Here is an 18290-nt window from a genome sequence, read left to right as displayed (position 1 = left end):
CCCTAGTGATTAGTCTAATAATAAGTCTTTGTTTGTTTGGTTTTTTTGACATGGGGTCTCACTCACCCAGAAATTAGATAATCCATTACAGGAGTAGAGTTTTGTTTTGTTTTTTTTTGTTTTTAATTTAGGCTCTATCCCTCTTTCCCTCATAAAGACCCATTCAATCTTGATGCCTCAGTCTTCCTCCCAGCCCTTTCTCTCTGCCTCACTCTCCATAATAAAGTATTAATATCAGTTACTTCATCATCCTCTTGAGTGTATTCCTTCCACTATTTAAAATCTGAGAAGCTCCCTTCCTGATGATGGTGACTTAGCATGTGGGGAAGAGTCGGGAGGAAGAAATAAATAAAAGAGTATAAGGCCAGGTGCGATGGCTTATGCCTCTAATCCCAGCACTTTGGGAGGCCAAGGCAAGCAGGTCACTTGAGATCAAGAGTTTGAAACTAGCCCGGCCAACATGGTGAAACCCCATCTCTGTTAAAAATACATAATCCCAGCTACTTGGGGGGCTGAGGCATGAGAATCGTTTGAATCTGGGAGGCAGAGGTTGCAGTAGCTGAGATCACACCACTGCACTCCAGCCTGGGGAACACAGTGAGACCCTTGTCACACACACACACACACAAAGTATAAATATGTGACCAGAGAAATAGACTGCGATAAGACCACTCCGCATTAAGAAGTAAGAAAAAACCTGAAGGCCACCAATTTCTTACAGAAAAAAGATAAAAACTACATCTCCTCATCCCCATATGGAAATATACCTGAATTCACAGAAAATTAAATACCAATTATTAATAAATATTTGAAATAAGTTCATCATAAGCAATATAAGAACACACATTATAACAGTGACATTTTTTCCAATTCAAAGCAAAAAAATTTTTTGTTTTGAGACAGGATCTTGGTCTGGCGCCCAGATTGGAGTGCAGTGGCGTGATCTCAGCTCACTAAAACCTCTACTTCCCAAGCTCAAGTGATCCTCCCACCTCAGCCTCCCAGGTAGCTAGGACTACAGGTGAGCAACACCACACCTAGTTAATTTTTGTATTTTTTTGTAGAGACGGGGTTTTGCCATGTTGCCCCAGCTGGTCTCAAATTCCTGGGCTCAAGCAATTCAACCTCCTCAGCCTCCCAAAGTGCTGGGATTACAGGCATGAGCCACTGTGCTCAGCCTCCAGATTTCTTCCAATGATAATAATCTATATTCTGATAAGGAAATACAAATGGGTATAATCTTTCTGGACAACAATTTGGCAATTTGTATCCATCAAGAACACTATAATATTTATCCTTTTGGGCTCAGAAATGCCACCTCTAGGAAACATTCCTTAGGAAATCATCAAGAATTAAAAGACTTATATAAACTGGAAATGGCCTAAATATCCAACAAAAATATGAACACTGGTTAAGTTAATTACGGTATAACCATAGTGTAGAATAGCGTATAGTCATTAAAAATATTTTTGAATAAGTTCAACTACATGGAAAGTATTCAGATTATATCATTAAATGGCAAAAGGCTAAATATAAAACCATATATATACAGTATGATTTCATGATATTTACTTTAAAATAGGAGATCACCAAAATTGCTAGATCAAGAAACCTAGTTCCAAATTCCTACATTGCTATTTTAAGTTATATAAAGTTAAGTGTATTTCCTAAATTCTCAATCCTAAATTTCATCCATAAAATGGGGAAAAATTAGTAGCCACCTTACAGGGCCTGACAGAGGATTAAATAAAGTAAACCATGTAAAGTAATACACTCATTAAGGAATAAATATTAGTTGTTACTATTGTTTTCAAAATTTTAAAAGTTGTTCATTAAAAATGGCAGTCATTCAAAATAGCCAAACATCAAACAAAATAAATGGTAAGCACAAGTCAGAGCTTCAGACCATGCACCCAATCATCCACAGCATTAGTAACAAGAAACCCCAAAAAGACATTGCAAGAATCACCCTGACCGGCTGCAGTGACTCACACATGTAATCCCAGTGCTTTGGGAGGTCGAAATGGGAGGATCACTTGAGGCCAGGAGACTAGCCTGGACAACAAAGCAAGACCCCATCTCTACCAAAAAAAAAAAATTAAAAATTAGCCAAGCATGGTGGCACCCACCTAAAGTCCCAGCTACCGGGAGGATGAGGTAGGAGGGTTGTTGGAGCCTCAAGGCTGTAGCGAGCTAAGGTTATGGCACTGCACTCAAGCCTGCACAACGGAGTGAAGCCCTATCCCAAAAAACAAGTAAATAAATGAAAGAATCACCTTTTTGTGTTCAATCATGCCACAGTATAGGTGTCAATAAAGATTATGGTGTCAGGAAACAGAGACCAAAAAAAGCTTATGAAATCATTTTTAAAAGGTGGCCAGGGGGAAGAAACCAAAGAATAAAATCTTAAGAATAAAGATTCTCAAGGCATTGCTAATATGAAAGAATGACTGTGCTATACGAGGCAATCCTGTTTACCTTTAAAAAAAACGAAATGAAAAATGGTTCCTGAGAAAAATTAAGTGACACAACTAGACATACAATCTGGAACCCCAGTATTCTGACTCAAAAGTGTTTAAGAAATAAATCAAAAGAAGATGAGCAAGGAAAAAAAAATAATAAAATTTTGAGAGTCCCGATTATGTAAGAAATAAATAAAAAATCTGGTTTCACCTGGTGATAAGAGGAAGAAATGTAAGTGTATGCAGTAACATTTGAAACTTTTAATATACAATATGGGCCTAGGTTCTAGTGTTCACCAACAAGGTTCAATCAAGTTAGTAAAATACAAGAGGGCAGCGTGAGGATGGTGCAGCAATGTCTGACAAAGCCACGGGACTGGTATGCTGATGGAGGAAACTCACCTGAAATCCCATTTTCCCTCTGCTGCCACCTGTCCTTCCCCATCACAGAAGAGCAACCACTTCTGAAACACTTTACAACTAGGAATCCAAGAGAAAACTAGCCCTGTCCATAGAGAATTCAAATATTTTCAACAGAGAAGTCATAAGTGAACTCGGGGTATTAATTTCATAATCCTAGATGACATTACATCATTGTGATAATTTAAAGTTATCTCACCTACCTCCTTCACCATTCTAAGGCACGGCCCCTTAACAGTAATGTTATGCCTTTTACCCATAAATTAACCTATAACAAACAGCCAAACTACTGTACTGTGTAAATTCAAAACTTTTTATTTTACTAGATGAGAAAACTGTACTAAGTTCTGCAAAGAATGCCAACCCTCTGATTTCAGGTTGTTTTCCAACAAAACATCCACTGTCATTCAACCTTCCTATCCCACTCAGAAACTATGAGAAGCTATTTATGTCTGCAGACCACTTTTTTTTTTTTGAGACAGGGTCTCACTCTATTGCCCAGGCTGGAGTGTAGCAGCGCAATCACAGCTCACTGCAGCCTCAGCCTCCCTGGGCTCATGTGATCCTCCCACATAAGCCACTGCACCCGGCCTGAAGCCCACTCTTGCCTCACACACTAGTCTCTGGCAAAGCAGGTATCCATAGTTTTAATGTGAATATTGCCATATAACTTAGCAAGCTAAATAAGGAACACTTATTAGTGCTGGTTTAACATCCAGCACTGATTGCATGAGAAAACCATGGTTGTATGCAAGCTGTTCCCAAACAGTCTTTTAAAATATAACAGATCAGTCTCTTTATTACAAGGTACACTACAGGAACACTAAGGAACAAATTCCTTCAGTAATGAACCTCACCTGATACCCCCACTGTTTCCTAGTAGTCATTCACTCACTCCCCTCCTTTCCCCCTAAGTACCAGCAACCAGGAACACGCTCTCACTCCCTCTCCCTCTCTCTCTAACTATCCCAGAAGGCCTCACCCAAGGCTAGTAGACAATAAATCTAAAAGAAAAAGCCTGATGGCCAGACATGCCCTCAGACACAACTGAGACCCTGTCGTTTCTTGAAGGTTTGGGACAGCAGATCATTCTTGGGCTGAGTGAGTGAAGCCAGACTTTGCTGTCAGCCTCCCAAAGGATGACACTCCTCACATAGCCTAGCATTTTGAGAGCCAATCTGGCAGGAATTAGCTTCTCATTCTTACCCAGTCATCACAAAAGGAGCCAGGCCTACTCTGGGTTCTACCTAAAAGAAGTCTAAGGAAACGGAACAGTTGCTTTCTCTATAGAATCTTTGTTGGTTATCCTGAAATACTGTAGCTTTTTGGAGCATAAATGATAGCCCAAATGATTCTTTTAACTCAAAACACAACTGAAAAATACAAGAAACAAAACCATTGACTACAATATTTCTGTGGAAAAAAAAAAAACTCTTGACCAGGTGCAGGGGCTCACACCTATAATACCTGCACTTTGGGAGGCCAAGGTGCGCGGGTCACTTGAGCCCAGGAGTTTGAGACAAGCCTGGGAAACACAGGGAGACCCCATCTCTACAAAAAATTAGCTAGGCATGGTAGCATGCACCTGTGGTCCTAGCTACTCATGAGGCTGAGGTGAGAGGATTGCTTGAGCCCAGGAAGTGGAGGTTGCAGTGAGCCATGATCATGCCACTGCACTCCAGCCTGGGTGATGGAGGGAGAACATGTCTCAAAAAAAGAAAAGAAAAAAAAGACATTCAGCCACTCCAAAGTTTCATCAGATAATAATTAGTAATCTTCAAGCACAGATGATCCACAGGAATCAAAGAATCAGGAGGGTGAAAACAGTAAGTTACAAAGGCCATTTGCCTCAACACATAAATGAGAAAATAAACAGAGATAAATTAGGAGGCCGCCCCAGTGTAAGTTTTGACTAGAATTTGAGTGTTCTGATTCCCGATCTATACTTTCTGCATCTCTCCTAAATCCACAGCATTAAAGACATTTGTAACAATAACTCAAAGAATTTTTATTTCTAAAGAGATTCAGCACAATTTCCACATTTATAAATACCATAGCAAAACACATTTTTGAAAAAGTGAAGTTGGAAGAAGCATTTATTATAGTTCCTGAGAATGGCTTACTGAATCTAAACAAGCATTAAATCAAGAAAATTCATCAAATAGATGACAATGCTATATTATTAATAAATAACATTTTGTTCTTTGTGATCAACTTAACATAATATAATGGTATACAATTTTCATTCCAAGAGAAACAGCCCAGTTGGGACAAAAAAAAAAAAAACCCCACATACTTTACTCTGTCAATCAATTGGTCGCTACAGTGGTCCTGGTCCTTACCCGGAGTTAAGTATGGCATAAAGGCTACGCTAAAAACCACCAAGCTTTGAGATCTTCACAGACTCAGCCAAAAGTCACTGACCTTAGGCTGCCTCATTTTTTACCAACCATGCTGGGCTTCCATATTGCTGTCCATATGCTGTCATAAAGTGACATGTTCCGGCTACCAATGCCTCCACTATCAACATCACAACAGCCGGGATGAAAACAAAAAGAAACGACTGTTTAACTGGGCAAAGCCCATTTCAGTCAATTCTTTGATGTTTCTCTTCATAGAGAGAAATACCTAAGGCTGAGAAGAAGGCATTCAAATTCACGATTTTAGCCTCAACAAGGACATTACTGACTTCACTTAATGTAAAATAAAGACTTGGATAATCGGGTATTTCTTAGGTATGGTCTCAGCTTTGAAATAAATGACAAAGCATACAAAGAGAAGAATCTTGAGAGAATTATTCCTATAATTCACAACAGGCTTTTAAAATCATCGTATACATTATAGAATACTGCAAAAGAAAAGGATGTATATACAATATGCTAGAAGGCCACTGAAAGTGAGTTGTAGCAGTGATAATACTGAATGGTTCTGTTTTATTGATTCAGGCCCTTGATGGATGCTACTGAGATGAAGGTCACAGGTTGGATCCCAGAATATGTCATTTAGGTTTGAGAAGAGGAGAAACATGCAGAACTTCTAACTCTAGATACAACTAAATTGTGGATTTTCAGAGAATTGAGAAGGTCTGAATGGTTAAAGACAGAGCTATCATAGGAAGAAACAAAGTAGACAGTCTTCCAAAAGTCAGCAGCATTCTGTGACATATGTGCCATATTGGACTATTATTCTGAACATTAACCATAAACTTTCACTTTCCATACAGGCCATTAAATCTCTTCTACTTAGATCAATGGCCTGAAGGAAACTGACCAACTCACTTTATATCAACATGAGGACATCTGCTGTGACTGACAATTGAAAGCAGCTCACCCCTCTATGTAAACTGTAAGTCGAATCATGGGATTATGGAAAAAAAGAAAGAAAATAAAAAATGTTTAGAAAGAGGAAAAATGAACTTCCAGTTTTCAACTATTACATTAGTGTTTATCTTTTTAAAGGCAGAGACAATCTAAGTACAAAGCCATCTCCATTCTAACAAATTAATTTTTTTAAACACAGTGAACAGCCTGGAATCAGCACAGAGAAGGAGGATGTCAGGAAAATTCAGCTTTTTGTGCACAGATCATGCTTTTGTTCTCCAACACATAAGACTGCACATCTCTTTCAAATGCATTATCTATCTAAAAGTGAGCCCAGCCAGAATTTATCAAGACACAATTTATCAGAATTCAGCAATTGTGTGTAGATCCCCTACTATGTGCCAACATAGAGCAACCTGCTATCCCTGAGTCTGCTTGTTTTTGGAGAGACTGCAAAACTGTATAGAGTTCATATTTTCTGTAACCAAACATTTGTTCTAGAGGTAACTCTACACCTGCAAACACACCCACTTTTTCACAGCACTGCTGTGACTTTTTTGATCCTTTTTTGTATAGGATCAATGACACATCTGTATTAGATTCCAATGATTTAAACATAGGTCTTTAAGTCTGTTGCTTTGTGCATGTCAATTTCTGCAGGCGAACAGCTGACTTCGTTTTCAAGCAACAATATTGTCCGGTGAAAAATATACCTTCCTGAAACAAAAGATACTTTTTGTCCCCATGAAGCTTTGTTGCCTCTTCCAGCAGCAAATGACTCAAAAGACGCGTTCTGCCACCCTCAACAGTGGTTTTCAGGCAAAGAGGAACAACAAATAAGGTACCAGCAAAAGCTTAAGAAACAAAACCAAGGTGAGTTGAAGGCAGGGAAGAAAGGCGGAGTGGAAGCGAGAAATGCAATCTAAACTCTACTTTGTGATCTAAGAAATTCAGCCTTTACTGATGAATTGGGCAGAGGAAGGGAAGGGTACAAGAAAGGGGAAGACAATATTTTCTGTTACGAAAAACAAAAAAGTATGCTGCTGTCCCGGTTTTCTTTCAGTAGCACCCAGAGAATGCATGGCAGGCACAATCTAGTTTCGCGACGAAAACGGATTCCATGAGAATAACACAAGTTTGTATGTGACACAATGGAGATATCCAACCAAACCGAGGAACTATACAATTGCATGACAATTCCTCCAAATTTTAAGTGCCTTCGAGTACCAAAAAAGAAGTTTATGATTATTCATAGGACAGGGTTATCAGTTTAATATCACCATTTTGCAGGATGTGGACCCGTCCTGTCATATCCTCTTTTAAAGAAACCGCTAATAACCTGAAATGCTATTATCTCCTATTTGCCAGGACTGTGGGCCTGATAGTTTCACGGATAAAAACCAAACAGCGACCAGAAGTCAAGAAGTCCCTGGCGAATTCTTTTGAAGCACAACCCCCACAATCCGTGTGCTGGAGCATAAAGATTGAAGTGTGCGCGGTTCCTCCTCCCTCTGGGCCGCGCGTCCGGAACGTTCCTGGCTGTCAGGTGGGTGGCGCGGGCCCCGGCGGGAAGCCCTGCCTGGCAGCCTTGCGTGGCGCGCCGGCGGAGAGGGGCGAGCCCCGTGGAATGCGGCGGGTCCCGAGCCGGACCACCGCTCACCTTTGTTCGCCTGCCCTTGCCGGGAGGAGAGAGCAGGGCCCAGGAGGAGGACAGGGGGCGACCCTAACGCTCCGCGGCTCCTCCCCGGCGCCCGGGAGGAAATCCGTGGCAAGCCAGACCCTTTCTGGCTCCCAGAAAGCCAGCGGGGCAGGGGGGTCAGCAACCCCTCCCCGAACACAAACGTTGGGAGGCGTGAACGCGAGCGTTGGGGGCGCGGGGGCGTGCGCCAGAGAGCACGCGAGTGTGCGTGTGCGCGCGTGTGTGTGTGTGCAGGGGGAGGGGAGGAGGGGCTTCAGCCCTTCTTACCTCTCGAAGATGAGCCGCACCATGAAGATGCAGAAGGCCAGGGGAAAAGCGAGATAGAGGTCCTCAGCCTGCGGGAAGGTGGCCTCCTCCGTGTTCTTCAGGTCCGCCCAGGTGACATTGTGCGGGAGCCAAAACCTCTCGTTCCAGAACCAGGCTAAGATCCCTGCCATCTTGCTTTGTCCACTCCTGTCCTGCGGCACCCGCAGCCTGCCAAGCTCTCCACCGCGCAGGGCGCCCGGGGATGCGCGCCCGGCTGGCCCCGAGCCTGTGCCGCCGCCGCCGCCGCCGCCGCTACCGCTCCCGCCCGCCGCCGCCGCCGCCGCCGCCTCCTCCGCGGCCGCTGCTCTCGAAGGCTCGCGGCGAGCCCCGGTTCTCTCCTCCCTCTGGCCGCGCTGGGGAAAGGGGCCGCCTCGCCCGTCACATGGCAGCTCGGGCCGCCTGCCCTGATTGGCTCGTCTTCGCGTCAAACAGCGAGGCACACACGCGGCCAACTCGCCCACGCCCGGAGGGCAGGGCGCAGTCGCTGCGCCCTGGGCGCAGGGGCATCGCTCCGGGGAGTGTCGCCCGCCCCTGCTCTCACCGGTCTTTCGCTTTGCGCTTAGGGCGACGACCTGAAGTCGACCCCCCAAATCCGCCCTAGCCCCCTGGCTGGCTCGCACATGCTCAGAACGCTGGCTCCTGCCCCGCTGGGGTTTCAGGGCTCTCAGTCCTCTTCCCGTGCGCCCGGAGGCGGTGGGTCAGCAGGTAGGGGCTGCGGCCAAGATTCAGAACCAGCCCTGCTCCGGGAGGACAGCAAAAGGGAGGGGGAGGGGGGCAAAGAGCAAAGGAGGAAGTGAGAGGGAAAGGATCCTCCACTCCCGCGCTTGGAGAAGCAGGGTGAAAAATCAGGAACTGAGGCAGGATGGTTTGGCAAGAGCCTTCTGCCTCTGCCCCACGCCTGCCTTTCCCCAGTCTTTGACTTTACGGCCTCTTATACTGCTGCTTCTCATCAAAGTAGCTCCCCCAGGGAACAAGCCCCCCTATATTGATTTATGAGGTGGTACAAAAAATTAGGCACTTAATTGCTATTTGATTATTAATTGCTACTTGATGACGATGATGATGATGATGATAGCAACTGCAGCGTTCTGTAAAACCACCCCTCTCAACTAACCTCTGAAAAGGCTGCTAGACCACATTTTGACCTCGCACATCATGAGAACCTCCACTGTGCTACTCGGCAGGCTCATTATTTCTGCCTTTTGAATCTGAAACCTTAAGGCATTAGGCCTGTGAGGCTTAACCCAGGCACCTTCCCTCCCGCAATGCATTTCCCCACTGATACAGGAGCCATGTGTTAATTCATTCCATGGCCCATGTATACATGGTTCTGGGGCGTTTTTGTTCATTTTTCTCACATTCATTTTCTGCCTGGTGCTGCCAGTAGGCTATACTAAACCTTTCCAATGGGCATATAACGGCACACACACACACACACACACACAGACAGAGAGAGAGAGTTTCTTTTACCCTTCCTTCCCCTCTTTCCACTCTGTCTCTTGAAAGTGAAACTGAAGAATGGCTTATACTGGTGCTTCCAATTTCTCTCCCCTCATTTTCTTTTGAACTTCCATTTGGACATTTGCCTCCTCTGCTGCATTGAAACTGCTCAAGGTCACCTGTGATCTTCATGTTGCTAAACACAAAGGTCAGTTCTTATCTTAGTCCAGGCTGCTTAAACAGCAGAATTTATTCCTCACGGTTCTAGAGGCAGGGAAGTCCAAGATCAACGTGCAGGCAGATCCAGTGTCTGGCAAGGATCCTCTTCCTGGTTTGCAAACAGCTGTTTTCCTGTGTATCCTCACATGGCAGAGAGCACAGAAAGAGGAAGCACAGATCAGTGCCCTATCTTCTTATAAGGGCACTAATCCCATTCATGAAGGTTCTACCCTCATTAGCTCATTACCTCCCAAAGACTGTCTCTGAATACTATCACATTGGGAACTAGTATTTCAGCATATGAATTTTGGGGGACACACACATTCAGTTCATAGCAGTTCACAACACCTCTGTCAGTAGCATTTGGCCCAGTTGTCAGGTCCTGTGTCTTAAAACATTCTTGACTTGGCTTCCAGAAGCCTCACTCTTCTGGATTTCTTCCTCCGTCATGGCCATTTCTTCTCAGTCTCCTTCCAGGTTACTCCTCACTTTTCTAACCCCTAGAAGTTAGAGTGGCCTAGGAGTCAGTCTTTTTTCCTCTTCACTTTTCTATCTGAATGTATTCATTTGGTGATTTTATCCAGTCTCGTGGCTTTTAATGACATCTGTATGCCCTCCAATGTCATGCTAATAGCTCCCATATTTATATCTCTAGCCATGAACTTTTTCCTGACCTTCTGACTCTTAAATCCACTGTCAATTTAACACCACCACTCAGATGTCTAAAAGCTATCTCATGACCAAACTATTAATTTTCCCCTTAAAATCTCTTCCTCCTGTAGTCTTGGCTCAAGCCAAAAATGTGGAGTCATTTTTTTTCCCCTTCTCTCTTTCTCTCATACCTCCTTTCTAATCCATCCCAAATCCCATCAGCACCATTTTAAAACCATAATCTCACCATCTTTCACCACCTCCCCTGCTACCATCTTGGTCCAAACAACCATCTTGTTTGTTGGTCCAAACAACCAATACTTCTAATCCACATTACTCCAGTAACCTCCCAACTCCCAGTTTCACCCTTTGCCCCTCTACAGTCTATTCTCAGCCAGTGTGATCCTATGCAAATTTGTCAGATCACCCCGGGGTGAAAACCCTGCTTCTTCCTCATCTCTCCCAAGTGAAAGCCAAATTATTCCAACGACCTGTGATATTTGGCTCCGTATTAACTCTGACTTATTTAGTCTTCTCTCTCCTTCACCCTGCCTGAGTCCGCACTGGCCACCCTGCCCTTACTGGGACACACCAGCTACGTCTTAGAGCCTTTGTGCTTGCTCTTCTCTGTCCCTGGAACTCTTTTCACACAAACATCCATGTTTGCTATGTCCTGATGTCATTTTCTCCCTGAAGCCTTCCCTGGCCACCCTAGTTAATCTACATCCCTCACTCCCCATCACCACTCCTCCTATCTTGCTTTGTTTTCCTCCAAGGCACTTACCACCGTCAACACAACATGTATTGTACCTATATCTTCATCAATTGCCCACACACACATGCACTAAAATGTAAGCTTCAGAAAGTTAAAAGATTTGTATTTATTTTATCAACTGTTCTATTCCTAGCACTTAAAAAAAAGTGCCTGGCACATAGTAGATACTCAATAAACTATTGAATAAATGAATCAACATTACTCCAACCCCAAAAAGTCTTCTCAAGGAGAAGAAAAAAATCTGAATAATTGTGTTAAATATTTATATATCCATGTTAGACTCGTGTGTAGAATAGTGTGGGCATAAAGAAGGAATTGGTCAATTCTGGGGTGAGGGAGGTGAGGTGTCATTGAAGTGAGTCTTCATTTGGGAGTAGAAGTTGCCGTCACCACTCCAGACCATGTGGTGAGCTTCTCAGTAACACTGGAACATGCATTGGCACCAGCTGCATTCTTGTAGGCCATAGACAGAGGTTTTTTAAGACCTCTCACCACCTTTGTGTCCGAAAGTCATGTCATGACATGTCATGACATGTCAGAGCCTAGCCTTCTGGGCCAGCCAAACTTCCTCTGTGACTACCCCTGGTTTCTCATGTCACTCCTTCCTGTATGACCTCATAGTACCTTGCTTCCTACTCCATGGCTTCTGTGCTCTCCAGCAGCTCCTTCTATGTCCCCAAGCATGTATAATACTGTTGGTGAGTTAATGCCCTGGGATCTGACTTTGATCATGGGCAATGAAGACAGTGAGTACGTTTTTATTCCTTTCCTCCCCACCCCTCGGACACACACAATAGCTTCAAACAGCCTCTGAAAATATCCCCTGATATTTTTATTTCAAGATCATTTTATTTCAAGATTGTGACCCACTCAGTAACTCACCCCCTGATACAAACTCATCATTTTATTTCAAGGTTGTGACCCACTCAGTAATTCACCCCCTTATATTTCCTCTCCTCTCTCTCATCTCACTCTCCTTTTCTCTCATTCCTGCTTCCCTGAAACTACACTTCCCTGAAACGTAGAAGCTAAACTAATAGGAGAACAAAAGATAATGTGGCTCTCCCATTCATCAACTTTGAGAAGGTGGAGGGATTTCAGGAACATTTTGAAGGGTGAGTTTTGTTGGACAGTAAAAGGAAGATTTAGTACTTTCTATGAATCTTCCATAAGTTCCTTTGTTTCTAAGAGCGTGTTAATACCCTCCTGTGTGATTTGTGCATCAACAGTACCTGTCTTGCCTCTGTCACTGACTGTCATGAGGCTCACATGAGATAACACATGAGAAAGGGCTCGTAAACTATTCCTCTCTATACCCATGTACAGTTCAGCAAACACCTATTCCTCATCTGTCTAGTAGAACTCCTCCAGCCAATGCCCCGTCCTACCACTTTGCATCTAAACGTTTACCCCAGAAACGTATTAGAGTAAACTGTCATTCCAAATATGATCACATTTTATTGATCCAGGGATGGACAATTGGCCTAACATGGCAATAAAAGCCTTTCTCAGGTGTTGTGATTCGGGTCAAGACAGTCTTTCTTTCTATGGACGCTTACATTCAAGGATTCCAGCTCAGAAGCTGTTGGCCCCCTTGCTTCATTACACAGCTAGAAAAAGCAGAAGCTAGTCTACAACAAGAGAAAAAAAAATAAAGCAGACCTGTAGAATTAAGTCCTGTAGAGTTAAAGGTAAGAGACACACAGGGAGTCCTGTTGGCATTGGAGCTCCAGGTTCCATTTAATACCTAGGGGCCAACTAACTTCTCATCCTTAGGTTCTGTGAAACAGCCTCATATCTTGATAAATTCTGCTTTTGGGTTGAGTTGCTGCTATTTCAATTCACAAAAATCCCACTATCCAAGACATTACTCTAAGAGCACATGTCTTTTTTTTTAAGAGATGGGGTCTCACTATGTCGTCTAGGCTGGAGTGCAGTCCCACTACTGATCAGCATGGGAGCTTTGACCTGATCAGTTTCCAGTCTGGGCCAGTTCACCCCTCCTTAGGCAACCTGGTAATCCTCTGCTCCCAGGAGGTCACCATATTGATTCTGAACTTAGTGCAGACACCCATTTGGCATAGTGCACTATAGCCCAGAACTCCTGGGCTCAGGCAGTCCTCCTGCCTCAGCCTCCTTCCCAAATAGCTGGGCCACAGGTGCATACCACTGTGCACAGCAAGAGTACATGTCTTTAACACTATCCTGAGCTCAGCTGAGGCCCTAGGGAAGTTAGTCACAGGAGGGGGATAGCACAGCATACCTCCCAAGAAAGCTACTTTGTAAATGTACAAGAAAGACTTCTAATTGGTGCCCCAGGAAACCAAAATACAATTTATGCATCAGACTAATATGTAGCCCAGTGAGAAAGTAAGTAGCTGGTCGGTAAATACAAGGGACAAGGCAAGAGAAAAGGGGAGAAAAAAATGTGTTCAGGGGAAGTGACACCAGTTGCACTGCATATTAGGAAAGCATGCTTTGTTTTCTGAATAGAAAACATCACCTGAGAATACACCCTGATTTCCAAGCAACTGGAAAATACCAACAAAGCTGAGCTTTATCTCTCATTCTCAGGTCCACATCCAGGTCTTAATTTGAGTTCACATTGTAAGCAATCTCCACTTTTTTTTGTTTGTTTTGTTTTGTTTTGTTTTGTTTTGTTTTGTGACAGAGTCTCGCTCTGTCGCCCAGGCTGGAGTGCAGTGGCGCAATCTCGGCTTACTGCAACCTCCACCTCCCAGGTGGTTCTCCTGCCTCAGCCTCCTGAATAGCTGGGATTACAGGCGCGTGCCACCATGCCTGGCTAATTTTTGTATTTTTAGTAGAGACAGGGTTTCACCATGTTAGTCAGGCTGGTCTCAAACTCCTGACCTCGTGATCTGCCCGCCTCGGCCTCCCAAAGTGCTAGGATTACAGGCGTGAGCCACCGCGCCCAGCCGCAATCTCCACTTTTTAGATGCAGGAGATCAGCCAGAAGTTTAGATGAATTTCCACTATGGGTTGCATAACACAAATTTATATAGTACTTGTTCTACAAAAAGAACATAAAAGCTATTTGGAGAGCAGGATGTGCTCACATGAAAAGCTAGATAACAATACATGCCAACACCACTGAAGATGGCCCTCGACAGTATGTGACAAGTGTGCAAGTACTGCAGACAACAAGCACTTCCTGCTCAAAGGAGGAAGGAGACATTCTGTTTTGAAGAGATCAAGGGAACTTCAAGGAAGACACAAAAATGGAATCAGACTTTAAAGAATAGGTAAGATTTGAAAAGGCATGATCAAAGGTAGAAAGTGAGGAAGATTTGCTGGGGACAATAAACAAAATATTGCTGGCACTCCAGATTACAAATGGCCTTTACGATGAGGCAAAGGAATACTTCTGTTTATTTAGTAAGAACTGTATTTTATCTCTGATCATAGCAATAAGCATGATGCCGGGTACACAATACACACTCAACTATTGTAGGTTTTAAAAATATATACAAATAAAAATCATTTGTTGCTTAAAACACCAGGAAAGTACTAAAGGTAAGCGCTCAGTTTAAACACACAATTCATTGATTTTAAAGGAACCTGGTTTTCACTGAGAATAATATGGAAATATTGCTAAATTTTATTTGTACAGTTGTTTTTCATAAGTGTAAAACCTCCTTGCTGTGGTTGGCAAAACTGTCTTAAATCTACACTCATTTTTTGTGGTCCATGTACTAATCTCTTGAGTTTTCATTTATACAATATTGAGTGGGAGGTGGGGAGGACTAGTTTGGGCAAGAAATAAGCAGGATTTAGCCCCACAATATGAAGATCACCGATAGCAGTGCAGAAAACGCAGCCTCTCCTGCCATCTTAAGATAAGGAAATGAGTATTTAACTCACAGCATTGGAGTTAGGCTGAGTTAAGGTCTGTAACCCAGAAGGGAATTGAGTACATGTTATTGCTGGAAGTTCTCCAGCAGGACTTGCTCCCTCCTATGCTCACATTCTTTCATACAACCATGTCAGACGTTGAAGATCTTTCTCCTCCCTCCTTTATCTTGACAGTTTCTACCTCTGGAAAATCTTTTCTAATACTGACAGCCATCAATTACTCTGGTATTTCTAACTAAATCAAATCACTGGCTAGATTTTCTGACTTCTCTCTAATAATCAAAATCTATTTAAATGTTAATGTTCCCCTTGCAACTTTCTTCAACCTACTAATGTTGTGTTAGAATCGCATTAAAATTTTAACCAGGCCAAATGTGTTGCAAGACTACCAAAGAAAAGTGAGAAACAGCTAGGTTGATCTGACTGTGGGCTATCCAGTTAGAGATTAAATTCACCTAGCTATATATATCTCTAAGTTTATGCATATGTTCAACCACCTGCTAGACATAATCAGCAATGATGGCATTCTCTGCATATACATATAGGTAAATAGCATTTAGGGGGAAGGTGTCTTTTTCTGTTTTCTGCTGCTATAACATAATACCAAAGACTGGGTAATTTATCAAGAAAAGAAGTTTATTTGGCTCATGGTTCTGGAAGCTAGGAAATCCAAGAGCATGGCACTGGCATCTGGTGAGGGTCATCGCATGGCAGAAGGGATCACATGACAAGCAAGCACATATGAAGACAGAGAGAGAGATGAATGGGGCTGAACTTACCCCTTTTTAAATCAGGAACCCACTTTTGGCAGTAACTAATCCACGCCCAAGATAACAGCATTAATCCAACTGAGGGCAGATCCCTCATGGCCTGTTCATCTCTTAAAGGTCCATCTCTTAATACTGCCACAATGGCAATCAAATTTCCAACACACAAACTTTTGGGGACACATTTAGATTTATGAGCCAGAATGCCTAAGTTCTACTTTCCGTTATGCAAAGGTTTTTATAATCAAAGAGAAACAGAAAAGCAATTATCTGGCCAAATTTGTGGGAAGAGTAAATAACCTGAAATATTGCTTGAAATTATTTACTTTATATAGAAACAGAATTTCAGGACTGGAAGGGACCTTATATACCAATAAGTACAATTCATCTTTTGTGATCATCTGAGCTATGACTAAACATCTCTGATGGCAAGAAGCTCACTACCTCACAGAATGACCCATTCTATTTTTCACACCTATGACTACGAGAAAATCTGTTAATAAAGACATGATCTTGCAAAGCCCAGCAAAATCATCTTAGTTTTCACACTTATAAAATAGGAATAGTATTTTTGTGTTGGATAGATGGATCTAGAATTCAACGACAGGATTCACGTCTAGTATCATCACCTTGAACAAATCACAGCACTATGTATTTGACTAATCACTTCTACATGAAGACATTAGGAATATCTCTGAGTTATACTCCATGTCACCCAGGGAATCCTTGCCTCTGAACAACAACAACAACAAAAGTCTAACTTGCCTGCAGAATTATCAACCATTTGTCTAGTGAGTTCGGATGAATTTTGTGCTATTTTTGGTTGGTTATACTTGAATTTTTGTTTGTTTGTTTGTTTGTTTTTTGTTTTTTTTTTGGAGACAGAATCTCGCTTTGTTGCCCAGGCTGGAGTGCAGTGGTGGAATCTTGGCTCACTGCAATCTCTGCCTCCCAGGTTCAAGCAGTTCTCCTGCCTCAGCCTCCCAAGTAGTTGGGGTTACAGGTGCCTGCCACCATGCCCAGCTAATTTTTGCATTCTTAGTAGAGATGGAGTTTCACCGTGTTGACCAGGCTGGTCTCAAACTCCTGACCTCAGGTAATATGCCTGCCTTGGCCTCCCAAAGTGCTGGGATTACAGGTGTGAGCCACTGCTCCCAGTCTTGAAAAATTTTTTTAACAGATAGGCATCATTTAGAAATCATCAATCAGCAGTGTTGATTCAGAGAAAAATGGAAACTTCTGAAGTTTAAACTCTAAGATCTTCATGAATTCTACAGAACATGAATGACCTTATAGCATATAGTTTTCTGTATAGAATAAAAAATGTAAAGACAAATAGAGAATAGAAAGGTCATGTCATATGTAGAAGCTGGGTAGTTTTCTAGGTGCACTCATTTGCTGAATTACTTTATGCCAAACAGTAGTTTTAGAGGACAGGCAATTCATATTCATTCCACAGCAAGGTTAGAAGTTACCATAAGTCGTAGACCTATTGGGTTGCTCGGGAAGGATTATAACTGTAACTATCAAATCCTTGGAAGCCAAGAATGTGCCATATTATTTAAAAGTAGGGATTGCAAACTCAGATGACTTCAGGAGCCAGACAGGAAACAAAATAAATTAAACAGGCCACGTAAAAGTAAATATTCGTGAACTGAAGATTTTACAGGGATTCAAATTCTCCTTTCTTCTTCCTTCTTTTTATCTATTGGCCAGTGTTTGCAAACTTCAGTTAGTTCTTTGTCTTTGTGGCTAAAGGACTGTATTTATTTAGGAGGCCATATTTTTAAAGGAACACTTTTTGTTTTAATGGAATTTATCCAATGAGTAACAATCACAATGGTGAGGGATATGGAAATCCTGAGGAGATGTTTAGTAACCATGTTAAGAGTACCAACTTTGGAGTTAAAAAGAAAATGTAGGTTTAAGGGCCGGATTTTGCCAGTAGTAATGTATTTTTCCTTATAAAAACTACTCGAGCTCTTGAAACCTAGGGAATCATATTGTTACCACCTGGGCTTAAAGTAAGATTAAATGAGATAATGTAACATGTTTAACATTTAAAAGGAGGAACTTATTGTTATTATGTATTGTAACAAATTGGTGAACATTTCATTGTTTTAGGAAAAGAAGACCCAGCCTTTGTTGAAATAATCTACCTTTAAGGTAGGCTGAGCCTTTTAAATCTGGGAATGAGTGACTGTTATTTCTGAGATGAATAAAAGAATAAGCTTTTACTGGGCAGAGAAAGTGAGGAACGAAGTAAGGAAGAGAGAGATAAGGGGATGGAGGGAGGTTTCAGAAGCCCATGCATCTACTGTGCGATTCCTCAGGATGTTTTTGCCACAAAGCTATTAT

The 18290-nt window shown here is 42.5% G+C and overlaps 1 protein-coding gene and 1 long non-coding RNA gene across 6 annotated transcripts in view; one reads left to right on the top strand and one right to left on the bottom strand.

The window, feature by feature from the left end:
- The window catches only part of CERS6 (ceramide synthase 6), a 327054-nt gene extending 318330 nt beyond the window's left edge, over nucleotides 1-8724 (bottom strand). Inside the window, exon 1 of one of the 2 annotated variants that reach the window (XM_054477374.2) lies at nucleotides 8169-8724. In XM_054477374.2, coding sequence (XP_054333349.1) covers nucleotides 8169-8338 — 170 coding nt within the window. In that variant the 5' untranslated portion in view covers nucleotides 8339-8724. The remainder of the gene's footprint in view (nucleotides 1-8168) is intronic. The other variant, XM_054477375.2, reaches the window with a different exon arrangement.
- LOC129031280 (uncharacterized) overlaps nucleotides 8674-18290 on the top strand; it is a 115731-nt gene continuing 106114 nt past the window's right edge. For 3 of the 4 annotated variants that reach the window (XR_008500997.2, XR_008500996.2, XR_008500998.2), the window contains exon 1: nucleotides 8674-8912. This is a non-coding gene — a long non-coding RNA (uncharacterized LOC129031280). Of the gene's footprint in view, nucleotides 8913-14498; nucleotides 14556-18290 lie in introns of those variants that run through there. The other variant, XR_010122928.1, reaches the window with a different exon arrangement.

The sequence above is a fragment of the Pongo pygmaeus genome, chromosome 11 (genome assembly GCF_028885625.2).
Source record: "Pongo pygmaeus isolate AG05252 chromosome 11, NHGRI_mPonPyg2-v2.0_pri, whole genome shotgun sequence".
In the NCBI taxonomy this organism is placed as follows: Eukaryota; Metazoa; Chordata; class Mammalia; order Primates; family Hominidae; genus Pongo; species Pongo pygmaeus.
This window is presented reverse-complemented; position numbering and strand designations above follow the sequence as displayed.